Below are 17,009 nucleotides of genomic sequence, written 5' to 3'. Positions count from 1 at the left end.
TATGTGCAAAAGTAACATTCTAATCTTGTTCACATAAGTTACTAATACACAGCAGGCATGTCAATGATCAAAACTGGACGAATATACATTTATCCTCACTTTAATGTCATTTATATTTTGTCCTTGAATTCTCCACCATACTTTTCATAACTCTGTTTGCACGAGTTGCACGAGAATGCTGTCATTCACGTAAAAAAATGGGGTCAAATAAGTTGTAAATGCAATATCATCTAAACGTAATTAATGGAATATGCAATTCAAGATAAACTTTATCTCATAACGTAACGAACATGTATAATGTTGTAACAACAACTTTACTTACACTGATTTAAGTAGCAGTCGGTTTATAAGTGACTTTATTGATTCGTTTTGTGTTTTGTTATTGTTGTCAAAAAGTATAACGGAAGTGCCTCACAACTGAAGCGGAAACCAGTTTGATGCGCAAAGTAGTCCAATGTAAGTAATATTTTTTGACAAATGTCCACAGAAATGAATAATTTCCTAATATTAAAGACGAATATCTGAATAGGATTCATTATTTGATAAGAAATTATAACCATCGACATGTTTTTTTTAAAAATCGTACACGTGCTGACACCTAAGTTGTCTCCCGTTGTTTATTAGAGTTACCTTTCGTCCGGCGCAGTAATACATTTGCAGTGAATCGCCGAGAAGTCGTGGGAAAATTAAAAACCATGTAAATAAACTAAAATTAACCACAGTTTCAAGATGAATTTCAAGTGATCGCCATTATGCATTTAACCCGCCTGACCTGTGTAGCATCTTAGATATCTGTTCTAAGGTATTCATTGTGTAGAATGTCATGTTATGCCCTTGCAATGTTAATCCCACTCAGATTTTTTTTGTTTACATTTTTATCAATGAGAAATATTGTGTCCATCCCGAGCTGAAATGACGTGGCGTTAAATTTTTACATGTTTAAGCAAACCTGGTGTGTTAGAAAGAAAATCTCATCCCTTCAACATTATTTGGAACACTGTTTTTGTAAAAAACCTGTTTTTTCCTTACAGAGCTTTAGGGTATAGCGGATTTTAGGGTATAGAGGATAGATTGGTAAATTTTATATTTAGACTTGAATTATTGTATAAATTTTCATATCATTCTTTTACTGGCATGCAAACAGACATTCTGACATACATTTTAAATATTTTCTTGTTGTGTTGTTTTTCATATGTCATCAAATGTAAAATAAAGCTATCCCCTATAGACTAAATTGGTGTATATGTAAAAACGTCAGTGAATGAAAAGTATTTGATAGAAATTTAAAAAGCTGAATGTTTTTGAAAAGAGAATACATTATTATTCTGATTTATATTAAAGAAATCTTGGAAAGTTTGTTAAGATGTGGATTTTAAACTAATAATGTAAAAAAATGACCAAAGCTATCCTGTACACCCTAAATCAGCTCATATGTAAACAATGGCGTGGAGAGAAAAAACATATGAATTTCTATGAAAATCTGACTGTTTTAAGAAGAATAGATGTTTTCTGTCTGATATACTGAATAAAAACTACTATTTTCATTTCTTTGAATTGGAATGCAGGAAAAATTAGTTAGCTATCCGCTATACCCTAAAGCACTGTATACAAAAGCTTAGTATTTTGTGTTGAATGTACTTTCACAAACACCTCTGTTTTCCTATTACATTCATAGTACCACATCCTTATCCACAAAATACTGAATATTACAGGTGTCCATCAGTATTATATCAGTTTAGGAATATGTTTTTTATTTTCCCACCATCGATTTCTTCAATATGCACCCCTTCCGCATTTCTGTATGAACTGTGAATGTAGCAATATGCGTCCCCTTAAAGCACTCGTTCTACACGAATTTGCGCAGAAAATGGGAAAATTAGGATCTATTTATTATGGACTTCTTTCGACTACACCACGGAAGCACATTTTCGACCGAATTACTGACCTTATTCCTAAATGCATAATTGCAGTGCAGGTCCTCATAGGTTGAACACCACTAAATGACTGGAGCGCCTGCATATATTATTACAGACTCCATATATATCAAATCAGTTTGTCCACATAGACCCAGTCTTGACTTTATTGAAGATTTTAATGAAAACTCAAGATACCAAAGTTGAATGTGGTCAATATATGTTTTACAGAAATGATGAAACACATTTTCCAAAAGAATTACGACTTAAATAAGCTAAACATCAAATTTAAAAGCATCAGCAGGGTTTCAGAAATCTGCAAATTTATTGGTAGCCCATTGGGCTACCAATATTTTTGTCTGGTAGCCTGAACATTTATTTTGCAATGACCATTTTGGTTTATTTACAATGTGCTTTTATACTACAGTTGGATGAAATGATTAAATTAATTATATAGGGTTTCATAATTTTAGCCGTACGCACCGTTATAAATTTTGTTCTCTTAAATAGCAATTATCATTACTCATTTTTCTTTTTTCCTTTTAAAAGATAAAATTACATGTATTTAAACTGAGAAATCTTCTCCTAGCTGATAATTATTGCAACATGGCAATTTAAAAAGAATATGCCAAACAATTTTTATAAACTTGCAAATACCTCATAATAGAGCAGTATGAATTGTAGTTTATTTTAAAATTATTTAAAGTTGACATAATAATTATGTCTGATTCTAAATATCTTATAACGTTTCCTTAAATAAAAGGACTAGAACCGCTTACATAACGTCTCTCAGTTTCTTGGCACTGTGTATTCACTTATCCGAATTTATGTTTGTCCGAAATTCTCTATACTTTCTGATATGAACTAGCCATTTTTATGCCCCCGAAGGGAGGCATATAGTTTTTGAACCGTCTGTCGGTCAGTCGGTCTGTCAGTCTGTCCGCAATTTTCGTGTCCGGTCCATATCTTTGTCATCAATGGATGGATTTTCAAATAACTTGGCATGAATGTGTACCACAGTAAGACGACGTGTCGCGCGCAAGACCCAGGTCCGTAGCTCAAAGGTCAAGGTCACACTTAGACATTAAAGGATAGTGCATTGATGGGCATGTCCGGTCCATATCTTTGTCATCGATGATGGCTTTTCAAATGACTTGGCATGAATGTGTACCACAGTAAGACAACGTGTCGCGCGCAAGACCCAGGTCCGTAGCTCAAAGGTCAAGGTCACACTTAGACTTTAAAGGATAGTGCATTGATGGGCGTGTCCGGTCCATATCTTTGTCATCGATGGATGGATTTTCAAATAACTTGGCATGAATGTGTACCACAGTAAGACGACGTGTCGCGCGCAAGACCCAGGTCCGTAGCTCAAAGGTCAAGGTCACACTTAGACTTTAAAGGATAGTGCATTGATGGGCGTGTCCGGTCCATATCTTTGTCATCCAATGATGGATTTTCAAATAACTTGGCATGAATGTGTACCACAGTAAGACGACGTGTCGTGCGCAAGACCCAGGTCCGTAGCTCAAAGGTCAAGGTCACACTTAGACGTTAAAGGTCATTTTTCATGATAGTGCATTGATGGGCGTGTCCGGTCCATATCTTTGTCATTCATGCATGGATTTTTAAATAACTACGCATGAATGTGTGACACAGTAAGACGACGTGTCGCGCGCAAGACCCAGCTCCGTAGGTCAAAGGTCCTAAACTCTAACATCGGCCATAACTATTCATTCAAAGTGCCATCGGGGGCATGTGTCATCCTATGGAGACAGCTCTTGTTTGCTAAATCATGGTCGATTTTTTTGCATGTTAGGCAAGTATTTTAATTGAAAAGCATAAACTCGGTGTAAGCAGTAAATTGCCTGCAGCCTCCAAATCAAATGTCCTTTCTGATTGCTCGATAAATATTGAGGTCAGCAAAATTGAAAGTACACTTTGCCAGGTGGCGGTAAAATGATGTAATTTTAAGACTGCTTTGCATATTGTTTTGAACTATACCCATCAGCGACTTTGTTGTTATTGGATCAGTCTAAAATCTCACGTGCATGCACATGGTTTTGTAAACATTTGCCTGCGGGTACTATTAAACGGTTAATTGTTTACTGATTGTGACAGTAGGTGGTAAGACAATTTAAACCTCGGGCGTGTATCTCACGATAAACAAGGGGATTACAAACAACTATCAAAATGTTTGAAGACTAAATTATTGATTTCCGGGCTACGTGTTGTGGAGTTTCAAGGTAGCCTTGCAGGCACGCACTGAAAAAATTTAGTAGCCTGACAAAATTTTCTGGTAGCCCACGGGCTGCGGACATGGGATTTCTGAAACCCTGATCGGTTTTGGACTTAAATATGTTTAAAAACATCTGAATCTGAGTTGATACATAAAAATAACCAATACTGGTTTTTATTCAACAGGGAGGTGTGCCCAAAAATTAGACTGATGATGTTAGTTCACAATTTAAAGCTTTCAATGGTCTTCTGGTTCACGATACTTTCACTAAGTTTATTCCAATCAATCAATGTTCTTGGAAAGAAAGAGTTTTTGAAAGTGTCACTTTTTTGCCTGGATTAATTGGAAGCACTTTGTATTATTGTTCACTTGGTTTGCAGTCATGTTATTGTATATATAGTCCTCATATTGCTCAGGTCTAATTGTTCTTTTAGGTCTAAGGGGTTTTAAATAGTGTTCAGTATTGATAGCTGGTACATGCCCTTCCAACAACTTCTATAGGAACGTCGGCCGCAAGTGGCATCTTCTGTCTTGTAGTGGGGCCATTTCCAGGTCCTTCGAGGTGCGGTTTTTCTTGATATTGCTTTAGAATTTTGCCGTTGATGGTATGAAAATAGCGCGACTTCTGTTGGTGCTGAGGAGATAGCATTTCTTGGTGTTGAACTTCATGCCCCAGTCTCCCGTTGTTGAAGATTTTTTAGGTCAAGTTGAAGGAGTTAATGGTTCTGTATAACAGACAGTTATCTGCGAACAGGCATATGTGAGACTTATCCCTCTCGGGCAGGTCGTTGATGTGGCAGAGAAACAGCAGTGGCCCTAACACCATGCCATAGGGTACACTGGAGCCTACTGAGACATGTTGGGACTTCTCACCTTCTACTACCACGCACATTTCACGCTGTTTGAGGAAGTTGGCAATCCAGTCAAGGAAAGGGCCACGGATACCATAGGTCTTGAGCTTTAGGAAAAGTCGATGGTGGGGGATGGTGTCTGATGCCTTGCTGAAATCCAATATCATTGTGTCAACCTGTTTGTTCTTGTCATGTTATAAAAAAGACGATTTTCCCCACCTGAACAGAAATGTTTCTCCAGCAGCATTGTATAGATACAGTATCTTTAATTTATATCACACAGTTGTTTTCCAAGAGCTGGCTAAAAGTTAGTGGTGTTACTTTCCATGTTCTCCCCACACACTTTTATTTAGCCACACACTTTTATGCACCCCCACTTCTCCTTTTTATTATGAGTGAGGTTTGGTACACACTGTATACTGTAAATGTAGATTTATTAGTAGGAGTCCAACTTTAGTGCTTTTAGTGCATTCTCATGTGGGTGCTAATTCTTGATTCCACAATAATCAGCTGTATTGTGCTCAGAGCTGTGCTTCCAGAAAATCTACCCGTACCATTAAATTGACAAAAACACCAGTGTTTAGGGTTATTTGCAATGAATGCATTTAAACATATGTTGCCAAAATATCCCTAAAATTTACAATTTTGGTTAGGGTTTGGGCTCATTTTAAGGCTAAGTCTGGTAACTCTAGGCACAGGTACTTTTTTGTTTGATAGTAGAAGTATCAGAGATAAACAGAATTCACATTTTTCTCCTCCAAATTTCAGGAAGCTTGAGTTATATTCTCTAGAGTGGGGAGACCAGATTGATCTGTCTAAGTTTATTGTGGCAGCAGCTCCGTATGGCGGACCAGTAGGTAATGTTATAATGTCTTGTTATAGTTATTACTGAATTTACAGTACCAGAGAGTCTGTCAGATGATAATGCAGAAGATTTAAGTAATACTTTTTCAAAAAGCTAAAGGAATTGCTTAAATATTAAAGCTAACAATACATGTATGTTGTTAATACTGAGTAACACAAAGGATGTTCTTGCTATTTTCAGGTAATTATAAATGTTTAATTATTTGAGTCTTGTACATATACATGTACTTTAAATTATTAAAGAATTTCCATGGACTTTATCATAGGTTAGCACAGTGTAAAGTGTCCTCAGGTCATTGACTTGAGAAAGGCTGCTTTTCACATGCAGTTGTTATAATAATGGCATGATAAAAGTTAGGAGACAGCAAGTAGGTGCTTTTTGCAGTTCCTTTGCTAAGGTGTGTCTGTCTGATCAACCAAGAATTTCTATTATATTTCAGCATTGTTGAGAGATGATAGCAACAATCCAAATATATCTGCATCTGTGAAACCAATTATCCATGTGTTCACTTCATCTGGGAGACCTATTGCTCAGCTCAGAGTATGTGTTTCTAGCTCATCTGATTTTTAGAAAAAAAATGATGAGTTGTTGTCATCACTTGATGAAGTTGATCGGCGTCGGCATCGGCATTGCCTGGTTAAGTTTTATGTTTAGGTCAGCTTTTCTCCTAAACTATCAAAGGTATTGCTTTGAAACTTGCAACACTTGTTCACCATCAGTAGCTGACCCTGTACAACAAGAAACGTAACTTCATCCTGCTTTTTGCAAGAATTATGGCCCCTTTTGGACCTAGAAAATCAGATTTCTTGGTTAAGTTTTGTGTTTAGGTCAGCTTTTCTCATAAACTATCAAAGCTAATGCTTTAAAACTTGCAACACTTGTTCACCATCATAATCTAAACCTGTACAGCAATCACCATAACTCCAGCCTGCTTTTTGCAAGAACTATGGCCCCTTTTAAACTTAGAAAATATCAGATTTATTGGTTAAGTTTTATATTTAGGTAAACTTTTCTCCTAAACTATCAAAGCTATTGCTTTGAAACTTGCAACAGTTGTTTACCATCATATGCTGACTCTGTATAGCAAGAAACATAACTCAGTGCTGCTTTTATGGCCCTTTTTTGGCCACATGCATAGTTTCGTGTACCAAAGAAAACTTTGACCTTGACATTGACCTAGTGAGTAGGACATTATTTCTATTAAACAGAGACAACAAAATCAGATGGGCATCTGCACCTGCAAGGCGGCGCTCTTGTTTAACCAGGTTTTCAAAAAGTTTGGTTATTTCATTTGAGAATGTCATTGACAGGGTATGCAGATAGGCAGTGTCAGGTTTTGGTTGCCCGCTCAATAACTCGAGTTTGGAGTGACTGATAGTAACCTGGTACATAGATAACTTTACAGAGATTGAGTCAGAAGGACATGTCAGTGAAACTTGGTAGGTACAAAGTTTGCATGGAGACAAATTTCAGGATTCCTTATTAAAGATCGGGATCAAAGCCACTTGAACAAAGAGTAGAAAAATGGTTTCTGCACAAAATCTTCTGTCAGGAATGACATATGGCAATGAAACTTGGTTTGTAGGTTTTGGATTGCATATGATGCCATTACAGTCAAGATAAGGGTCACCATTTTGAAAAATATGAAAACAGTTTCCACTCAGTAACTTGAGTTAAATGGTGTGAGGAGTGTATGTTGATTTATTTCTTATAGAGAGCTGGCTGCATAATGTGTACCATAATCTACATAATGTGTACTATAATCTACATCATGTGTACCATAATCTACATCATGTGTACCATAATCTACATCATGTGTACTATAATCTACATCATGTGTACCATAATCTACATCATGTGTACCATAATCTACATCATGTGTACTATAATCTACATCATGTGTACCATAATCTACATAATGTGTACCATAATCTACATCATGTGTATTATAATCTACATGATGTGTACCATAATCTACATGATGTGTACCATAATCAACATAATGTGTACTATAATCTACTTCATGTGTAACATAATCTACATTATGTGTACCATAATCTACATGATGTGTACCATAATCTACATAATGTGTACCATAATCTACATCATATGCACCATAATCTAGAGCCTCATTATGTTCCATTTCATAACAGAACTTCATCATCTACGCATGTTGTATCTGTAATTCTGAATAGCAAGATTGGATGCAGTCACATATGTATAACAGAACATGACCTTTTTTAAGCAGAACATGATAGTGTTATGCATAGTTTGAAAAACCTGGTTTTCATGAAATTTCTGCATTTTGTATCTTTTTTTTTTATTAGAATTTATCTAATATTTCCAGTTATATTGAACATTGTTACAGTTAATGAGTCAAATAGTTTAGTAGTAATGACAGCTATTAGCACTAATTTGTTCTCTCTGTCAGTCTCTTGCAGCTTTCTTTCATTGTTCAGCAGTGGAGGGGAGATAACACATAAAGCTATAAACATTGATTAAAAACTAGTCTGTCCTGGTGACTGAACTTATCAGTTTCTGAGTTGGTTGAATGAAGGGGTCTTTACATCCTTCTAAACTAACCTACCACTCTTTATCTGAGTTTTTCTCAGCTACAATCAGGCTGCTATGCACATTTTATCAATGAATAATTCATGACCTACACATTTTTATGAGCAAAAGGTTCATTTGACATGTTATGTATTATAATTATTGTATGAAACATTTAGATTTATGAGCGCCTCCTGTGCCATTTGATTTATTTCCAAGATAAATTCATACTGCTTGAAAATTGTATATTGAAAGGCTAGCTTTAACGAATTGACAACAAAAGTTGTTGTTCAGCCTTAAACACTAATATCTACAGAAACTGATCACTGTTCTGAACCTAGGGGAGGCACAGACTGGAACTAGTATGATTTTCTCTTTCAGTGGACAAGTGGACGTATAAAGAAGTTGGGTTGGTCCACCACAGAGGATTTGTTATGTGTACAAGATGATGGTGTAGTTCTTGTTTATGATATCTTCCTCAATTTCAAACGCCAGTTTGGTTTAGGTCAGGTAGGTTATGTACCTTTTGTTTCTGGGTTTGAAATGGTTTTATCCTAGTTTTTCAGGGGCCAAATGGTAAAGTTGCTGACTCACTTGTCCCTCACCGATGTGGGTTTGAAACTTTGCTTGGGTGCCGAGCTCTTAATGCGAGGAAGTCATTCAGCTACGACTACTCTTATAACATCAATAACAGGACAAGTAACTTTAAGTCTTCCTCCACCAAGTCACCATATAACCTTAGGTGTCTCAGCATGACTCTAAACTTTTAAACCCAGAAACAACAAAACATGTCCTAATATTTCAATAGTATTCCAGTAATGGAAAAATGTTTAATTCGACTTACTAGTGTTCTTACTGTAAATAACTTACCCCTTCGATACTTGAAGCAAGGGTGGAGCACAAGTTATTTGAAATGTGTTGTTTATGGTATTCTCAGATTAATATGGAGGACATTAAACCTTGCAGATGAATTGAACTTGCAGCATTTAGATAAGCAGTCTTGTGATATCTGTACTGTGCTGAAGTCAATATGCGAAAATGACGGTTTATCATAAAAGTTATTTTGATATATAACAAAGATGGTCGTTTTGCATCAAAAATAAATTTCTAAAATTAACTGGTCTATCATTGAATTTGGGTAGTAACCACTTACTATTCAAAGGGGTGTTCACTGAAAATTTACTGACTGAATAGTGAACAGTGTAGACCAGGATCATGGTCTGCACAGATCGCAAAGGCAGAATCTCTTACCGCCAACAGGCTAAAGGTTAAAGAATTAAGATGTTTTGCTTGAACTAGAGTTTATCTTCCCTGTTCCAAGTGATTTGCATGGAACAAAAACATATATAGGCGATATAGTATGAAGCATATAATATGTGTCTCATATATATTTGGTCTAAGGAAATATAAACATTGTGTTTTTAGGAGGCAAAGGACACTAAAGTGTTAGATGTACGTATATTCCGGAGTTACAAAGGCACGGGTATAGCTGTCCTAACGTGTTCATACAGAATCTTCATGGTTAACTGTATAGATGACTTGAGGGTGAGGAGACTCGCAGAAGTACCAGGTATTCATTGCATGAAAAGTGCATAAATTAAAGTAGCTGTGCATGTTAGGGCCAATACAATGTAGAGTTTGATTAAACTAAATTTTTTCTTAGTACTTTGAACTCATTAATATTAAGAGAGTAAGTTTTGTGTCAGTCAAGTTGCCAAAGAAAAGTCATTTTATTTACAGAAATACAGTAAGTTGCCGATCTTGTTATAAACATAAAATTTTTATCTGCAGTAATATTCTGTTTGCCTTACTCAGTATTAAGATTATACCAGACAATGTGTCATTTAGCAATACTGGTAAATTTGGACAACCAAAAGGCATGGTTTTCATAAAGCAAACTTCATGGAGGTTGGAAGTTTACTGTTTGTGACTGCAAGAATAAATTGTTTGAACAAGTGATCAGTAACATTAACGCATTTGTGATTCATCTTATCTCTTGTTAATTCAGAACACAAAAAATAATCTCCATTTTGCTGTGATACTTATGTAAACATGGTTACAGTAAAACTCTGATCCTCAAATATCGCATGACAGTAGGCAGAATGGTTGAATAATCCAGGATTTTGTCAGTTTTATATTTAAAAAATGTTTTAATATAATTTACTATTTTAATGCAATTTAGTTTTGAGTTTAAATACTTCTTAATGATTCTTAACAGGTTTAAACAGTTCACCAACAGCTTGGGGTATTATTACTATGGATGGTCAGTCGCAGGCATTAGTGGCCAAACAAAATGAACTGTACCTTGTTGACCATGGTGGGCAGTATCAACAACAAGTATGTTGCATTGACTGAAGTAAATTTTGTTAGGATTCTTTGAAATCATTCAAATTATACATAATTTATTTCAGGTAGATTGTGAGATAAGTTTCTAAAGCTAGTGTTAATCACTCTTGATAGCTCATTTTTAGCTCACCTGTCACATAGTGACAAGGTGAGCTTTTGTGATCACCCTTCGTCCGTCATCACGATAGTGGTTTCATTTATGATTTTATTTTAACCAAACTTGCACACAACTTCTGTCACCATAAGATCACGGTTCCTTGCTTGAACTGGCCAGATCCCATTATGGGTTCCAGAGTTATGGCCCCTGAAAGGGCCAAAATTAGCTATTTTGACCTTGTCTGCACAATAGCAGCTTTATTTATGATTTGATTTTTACCAAATTGACACACAACTTGTATCACCACAAGATCTTGGTTCCTTTCTTGAACTGGCCAGATTCCAATATGGGTTCCAGAGTTATGGCCCCTGAAAAGGCCAGAATTAGCTATTTTGACCTTGTCTGCACAATAGCAGCTTCATTTATAATTTTATTTTAACCAAACTTGCACACAACTTGTATCACCATAAGATCTCAGTTCCTTTCTTGAACTAGCCCGATCCCATTATGGGTTCCAGAGTTATGGCTCCTGAAAAGGGCCAAAATTAGCTATTTTGACCTTGTCTGCACAATAGCAGCTTCATTTATGATTTGATTTTAACCAAACTTGCACAAAACTTGTATCACCACAAGATCTTGCTTCCTTTCTTCAACTGGCCAGATTCCTTCATGGGTTCCAGAGTTATGGCCCCTTAAAGGTCCAGAATTGGCTATTTTGGCTTTTGCAGCCATATAGAGACTTCATTTATGGTTTTATTTAATACAAACTTCTAAAATATCTTCAACAACAAAAAATCTTGGATTCCATGACAAATCAGATCCAATCATAGGTTCCAGAGTTATTTTATATCTGATTATCTCCCCTGATTTTAATCAAAATGGATTTATATCAGTAAGTACTTACAGGACTTATTTGAAATTTCATTATTGTTAATAGTTGGACTGAGATGATCAGGGTAGATAACTGTGGACTGATTTATGTCAAATTACCTCCCTTTATTTCAAATTAAAATTGTTATATCTCCATAACTAATGAAGATACTGATCTGAAATTTCATTTATGTCAACAGATTTATTTGGCAGATCCTTCTTTTGTCCACTTGCAATTTTTTTTTTAATTACTTTCTTTTACGTTACTATTAATAGCTTTTTTTTTCTAGTAACTTTTTAGCTCACCTGAGCACGAAGTGCTCAAAGGTGAGCTTTAGTGATCACCCTGTGTCCGGCGTCCGTCGTCGTCCGTCGTCCGTCCGTCCGTCCGTCCGTCCGTCGTCAACAATTTGACTGTTAACACTCTAGAGGTCACATTTTTGACCCAATCTTAATGAAACTTGGTCAGAATGTTACCCTCAATAAAATCTTGGACGAGTTCGATATTGGGTCATCTGGGATCAAAAACTAGGTCATCAGGTCAAATCAAAGGAAAAGCTTGTTAACACTCTAGAGGTCACATTTTTGGCCCAATCTTAATGAAACTTGGTCAGAATGTTACCCTCAATAAAATCTTGGATGAGTTCGATATTAAGTCATCTGGGGTCAAAAACTAGGTCATGAGGTCAAATCAAAGGAAAAGCTTGTTAACACTCTAGAGGTCACAATTTTGGCCCAATCTTAATGAAACTTAGTCAGGATGTTACCCTCAATAAAATCTTGGACGAGTTCGATATTGGGTCATCTGGGGTCAAAAACTAGGTCACCAGGTCAAATCAAAGAAAAAGCTTGTTAACACTCTAGAGGTCACATTTTTGGCCCAATCTTAATGAAACTTGGTCAGAATGTTACCCTTAATAAAATCTTGGACGAGTTCGATATTTGGTTTATCTGGGATCATAAACTAGGTCACCAGGTCAAATCAAAGGAAAAGCTTGTTAACACTGTTGAAGCCGCATTTATGACTGTATCTTCATGAAACTTGGTCAGATTGTTAATATTGATGATCTTAAGGTCCAGTTTGAATCTGGGTCATGTAGGATAAAAAACTAGGTCACCAAGCCAAATCAAATGAAAAGCTAGTTTACACTAGAGGCCACATTTATGACCATACCTTAATGAAACTTGGTCAAATCTTGATGATCTATAGCTCAAGTTCAAATCTGGGTTAGGTGGGGTCAAAAACTAGGTCACTAGGTCATATCAAAGGAAAAGCTTGTTAACACTCTAGAGGCCACATTTATGACTATATCTTCATGAAACTTAGTCAGAATGTTAAACTTGATGATCTTTAGGGCAATTTTGAATCTGGGTCATGTCGGGTCAAAAAACTAGGTCACCGGGTCAAATCAAAGGAAAAGCTAATTAACACTGTAGAGGCCACGTTTATGACCATATCTTAATGAAACTTGGTCAGAATGTTAATCTTGATAATCTTTAGGTCAAGTTTAAATCTGGGTCAGATGGAGTCAAAAACTAGGTCACTAGGTCATATCAAAGGAAAAGCTTGTTAACACTCTAGAGGCCACATTTTTGACTATATCTTCATGAAACTTAGTCAGAATGTTAAACTTGATGGTCTTTAGGTCAAGTTTGAATCTGGGTTATGTCGGGTCAAAACTAGGTCACGGGGGTCAAATAAAAGGAATAGTTAGTTAACACTTTAGAGGCCACATTTATGACCATATCTTAATGAAACTTGGTCAGAATGTTAATCTTGATGATCTATAGGTCAAGTTTAAATCTGGGTCAGGTGTGTTAAAAAACTAGGTCACTAGGTCAAATCAAAGGAAAAGCTTGTTTAGACTCTAGAGGCCAGATTTATGACTGTATCTTCATGAAACTTAATCAGAATGTTAATCTTGATGATCTTTAGGTCAAGTTCGAATCTGGGTCATGTGGGGGCAAAAACTAGGTCACCGGGTCAAATCAAAGGAAAAGCTAGTTAACACTTTAGAGGCTACATTTATGACCATATCTTAATGAAACTTGGTCAGAATGTTGATCTTGATGATCTTTAGGTCAATAGGTCAGGTGAGCGATACAGGGCCTTCATGGCCCTCTTGTTTATTATTGGCCGTAGGGAAAACACGAGACCAGTTTTCTGTGGTACATATGGATGGTACCTTCAATTTTTAGGTGCATTTTAACATATCAATACTTTGTAAGATTTTTTTTTCGTTTTGGTTAAATTTCTTCCCTTTGTTGTTCCTGTCCTTTGGACTTAGATATTTTTTCTGAGGACCTTCTTGTCCTCAAGTGCAATGATAACAGGTGAGCGATATAGGGCCATCGTCGCCCTCTTGTTAGCTAACCTGAGCAGAAAGTGCTCAGGATGAGCTATTATTACTACTCACTGTCCGTCATCTGTCCGTCCCTCCCTCCGTCTGTCTACACTTTTCTCAAACAACATCTCCTCTGAAACCATTTGGTGGAAGTTGATGAAACTTGGCCTGGATGTTCCATAGGTGGTCTTCTATCAAAATTTTACAAATGGTTCCGTTTGGTTGCACATAGGGGCCAGCAGAGCCAAACCTATAAAAATCTTCAAACAACGTCTCCTCCTAAAAATAAACCACTAAACTAATGGTTCTATTTTGGAATAATTTCACACAAATGGTCTTTGTGTGACCATCTACAGTGACTGTGCAAAGTATTCTGATTCATAAAAAAACATGGCCACCAGTGGGCATGGTCACTTTTCCTGTATATATATACCCGGTAGTGGAAACTTTCTCATTTGCAGAAACTGATGGCAGGATTTTGACATAATTTAACAAAATTAGTTATTGTGTAACCTAATATCAAAATTGTTCAAATTATTCTAATTTGTCAAAAAAAAACAAAAAAACATGAACGCCAGGGGTGGGGGTCACTTATCCCTGTATGTATATAGTGGAAACTTAAAACTTAAATTTTGTGATTGCACATGAGGTTATAAGAGTAACCAGTTTCACTTTTTGAGACAAGCAAGGCAGCATCTGGCACCATTTTTCACTCCTTTGGTATGATGCTGCTATGGAGGGAACTGGGGGTACAACCTTCTGAACTTTCAAGTGGCTGCTTAGCAACTAAGCTACTGAGACTGTCTACTGTTTATTTTGAATCCCCATAGAAAAAGAGAAGTATGTTGATTTTCTTATTATTAGTCAGTCTGCCTGCTTGCTGTGTACCTGACTGACTGACCAACAACAAGCAAAAGTACTTGTCCAAAAGTAGATCCATTCAGAAGAGAATACTTTGTCCAAATTGGGCTCAGTACAAAGGCTGAACTTCATACGATAGGATTTTGTCATACTATGGTCAAACTTCATAGGATATAATGACCTTATATAATTTTTGGGGTCATGAGACCAAAGGTCAAGGCCACAAGATATCTGTACTTGTTTTTAAAATTACACACCCAGTTATCTCAAACAGGCCTTTATGTGTGTCTCCGGAGCTGCTCTTGTTTGTTCACTTATATTCTGTGATTGCCTCAGTCAACGAAATAAATTGTAAGAACAGTTTTAATTTTTATGCCCCACTTCGAAGAAGGTGGGGTATATTGTTTTGCAGATATCGGTTGGTATGTCAGTCGGTCCATAGACCTATTGGTTTCTGGATGATAACTCAAGAACACTTGGGTCTAGGATCATGAAAGTTAGTAGGAAGGTTGGTCATGACCAGCAGATGACCCCTATTGATTTTGAGGTCAGGTCCTCAAAGGTCAAGGTCACAGTGACCCGGAACAGTTAAACGGTTTCCAGATGATAACCTATTAATTTTGAGGTCAGTAGGTCAAAGGTCACAGTGACCTGTAACAATTACACAATTTCCAGACTATTACTTGAGAATGCTTGGGCCTAGGATCACGAAACTTAATAGGGATGTTGGTCATGACCAGCAGATGACCCCTATTGATTTTGAGGTCAGTAGGTCAAAGGTCAAGATCATGTAGAACTTTTTTTTGCCAGATAAATGGAGAATGCTTTGGTCTAAGATCACATTTGATACACAGTTTACTTATGATTGGTAAATGACTCATAATTATTGATTTGAGGTCAGTATGTCAAACATCCAGTGCAAAGTGACCGAATGATTTTTGTTCCTTTTGCAATTACTGAATGCATCAAGCGGGGCATTCTATATTCTATGAACTCATGTTATCTACAAGTTGATCTCAATCTCCATTTTGAAGCTGGTATAATTGAAATAATTTACTTGCAGACTATAGATGTATCTGTACCTGCTGAGGCTATCATGGACATGGCTATCTCTTTCAATAACAAGTACCTGGCACTGTTTACAGAGAGTGGAATAGTCTGGATAGGGTCCGCTGATCTAAAGGTAATTATAATTCTCTGTACAAAGGGAATAATCAGAATATGTAGAATTCTTTTATATGAGGAAGCCATCCAGCTGGCCTGGCCTGAAGTAAAAACAGGGGCACCTGGGATCTTCCTTCACGGTCAGAAGTTGGAAAGTCACCGCTGAACATGAAATTGTGTCAGTGTGACTTCAAATCAACAGATAAAACCAAACCAGATTCCCTTTTTAACCCTTATCGTGCTAAATTTCTATAACAATCTTGTCCATCTTTCAGTTTGGACAGTACCATTAACTGTTAAAAGGGATTCTTACAAAAAAAACCCAGTGCAGATCTTGATCAGACAGCATGGATGTGCAGGCTGATCATGATCTACTCTGGTCGCAAAGACAGACTCAGTCATGTCCAGCATAGTAACAATTAACAAGCAAGTAATCTTGGTTTGTGTCAGCTTTTAATCAGATTTTTGCAAATGACTAGATAAAGCATGTCACCCTGGTAATTTTATTTTGTTTACAGGGGCATGCCTTCTGATAAATCTTGTTAGATCTTGTTGTCAAAATTCAAGCAGAGTTTTCAGTGTTAGTAAAAGCTGCTAATAAAAGTTAAATTAAAGTAATTCAATTATCTGTTTATTTTAAAATGTGTTCATGTAGTCTTTAAAATATGTCAAAAAGCTCCCAAAAATTTCAGTCAGACAATAGAATTACACAATTTAGCCATGCTAGAATGCTATTTAATACATGTTTTACTAAGTAAGTTGCTACTGTAAAATCATTTAATTTCTTAGGCATGAAATTTCGTGGTTTTTGTCAGAACGGCAATTTCGTGGGGATATGAATTCATGGATTTCAGCTTTTGAACATAAAATGAATAGGAATTTTACTTGTTTGTTGGGATTAAATTTCA

General features: G+C 36.4%; 1 protein-coding gene across 1 annotated transcript in view; it reads left to right on the top strand.

Moving 5' to 3' along the window:
- Positions 1-17,009, top strand: part of LOC123561571 (vacuolar protein sorting-associated protein 16 homolog) — a 43,955-nt gene that overhangs the window by 1,371 nt on the left and 25,575 nt on the right. Inside the window, exons 2-7 of the mRNA XM_053553085.1 lie at positions 5,772-5,860; positions 6,308-6,408; positions 8,800-8,928; positions 9,844-9,988; positions 10,637-10,755; positions 16,001-16,120. Of these exons, the coding sequence (XP_053409060.1) occupies positions 5,772-5,860; positions 6,308-6,408; positions 8,800-8,928; positions 9,844-9,988; positions 10,637-10,755; positions 16,001-16,120 (703 nt within the window). The remainder of the gene's footprint in view (positions 1-5,771; positions 5,861-6,307; positions 6,409-8,799; positions 8,929-9,843; positions 9,989-10,636; positions 10,756-16,000; positions 16,121-17,009) is intronic.

Source organism: Mercenaria mercenaria, chromosome 10, assembly GCF_021730395.1.
Source record: "Mercenaria mercenaria strain notata chromosome 10, MADL_Memer_1, whole genome shotgun sequence".
In the NCBI taxonomy this organism is placed as follows: Eukaryota; Metazoa; Mollusca; class Bivalvia; order Venerida; family Veneridae; genus Mercenaria; species Mercenaria mercenaria.
The sequence above is the reverse complement of the archived record's forward strand: the minus strand, read 5'-3'. Positions and strand labels throughout refer to the sequence as shown.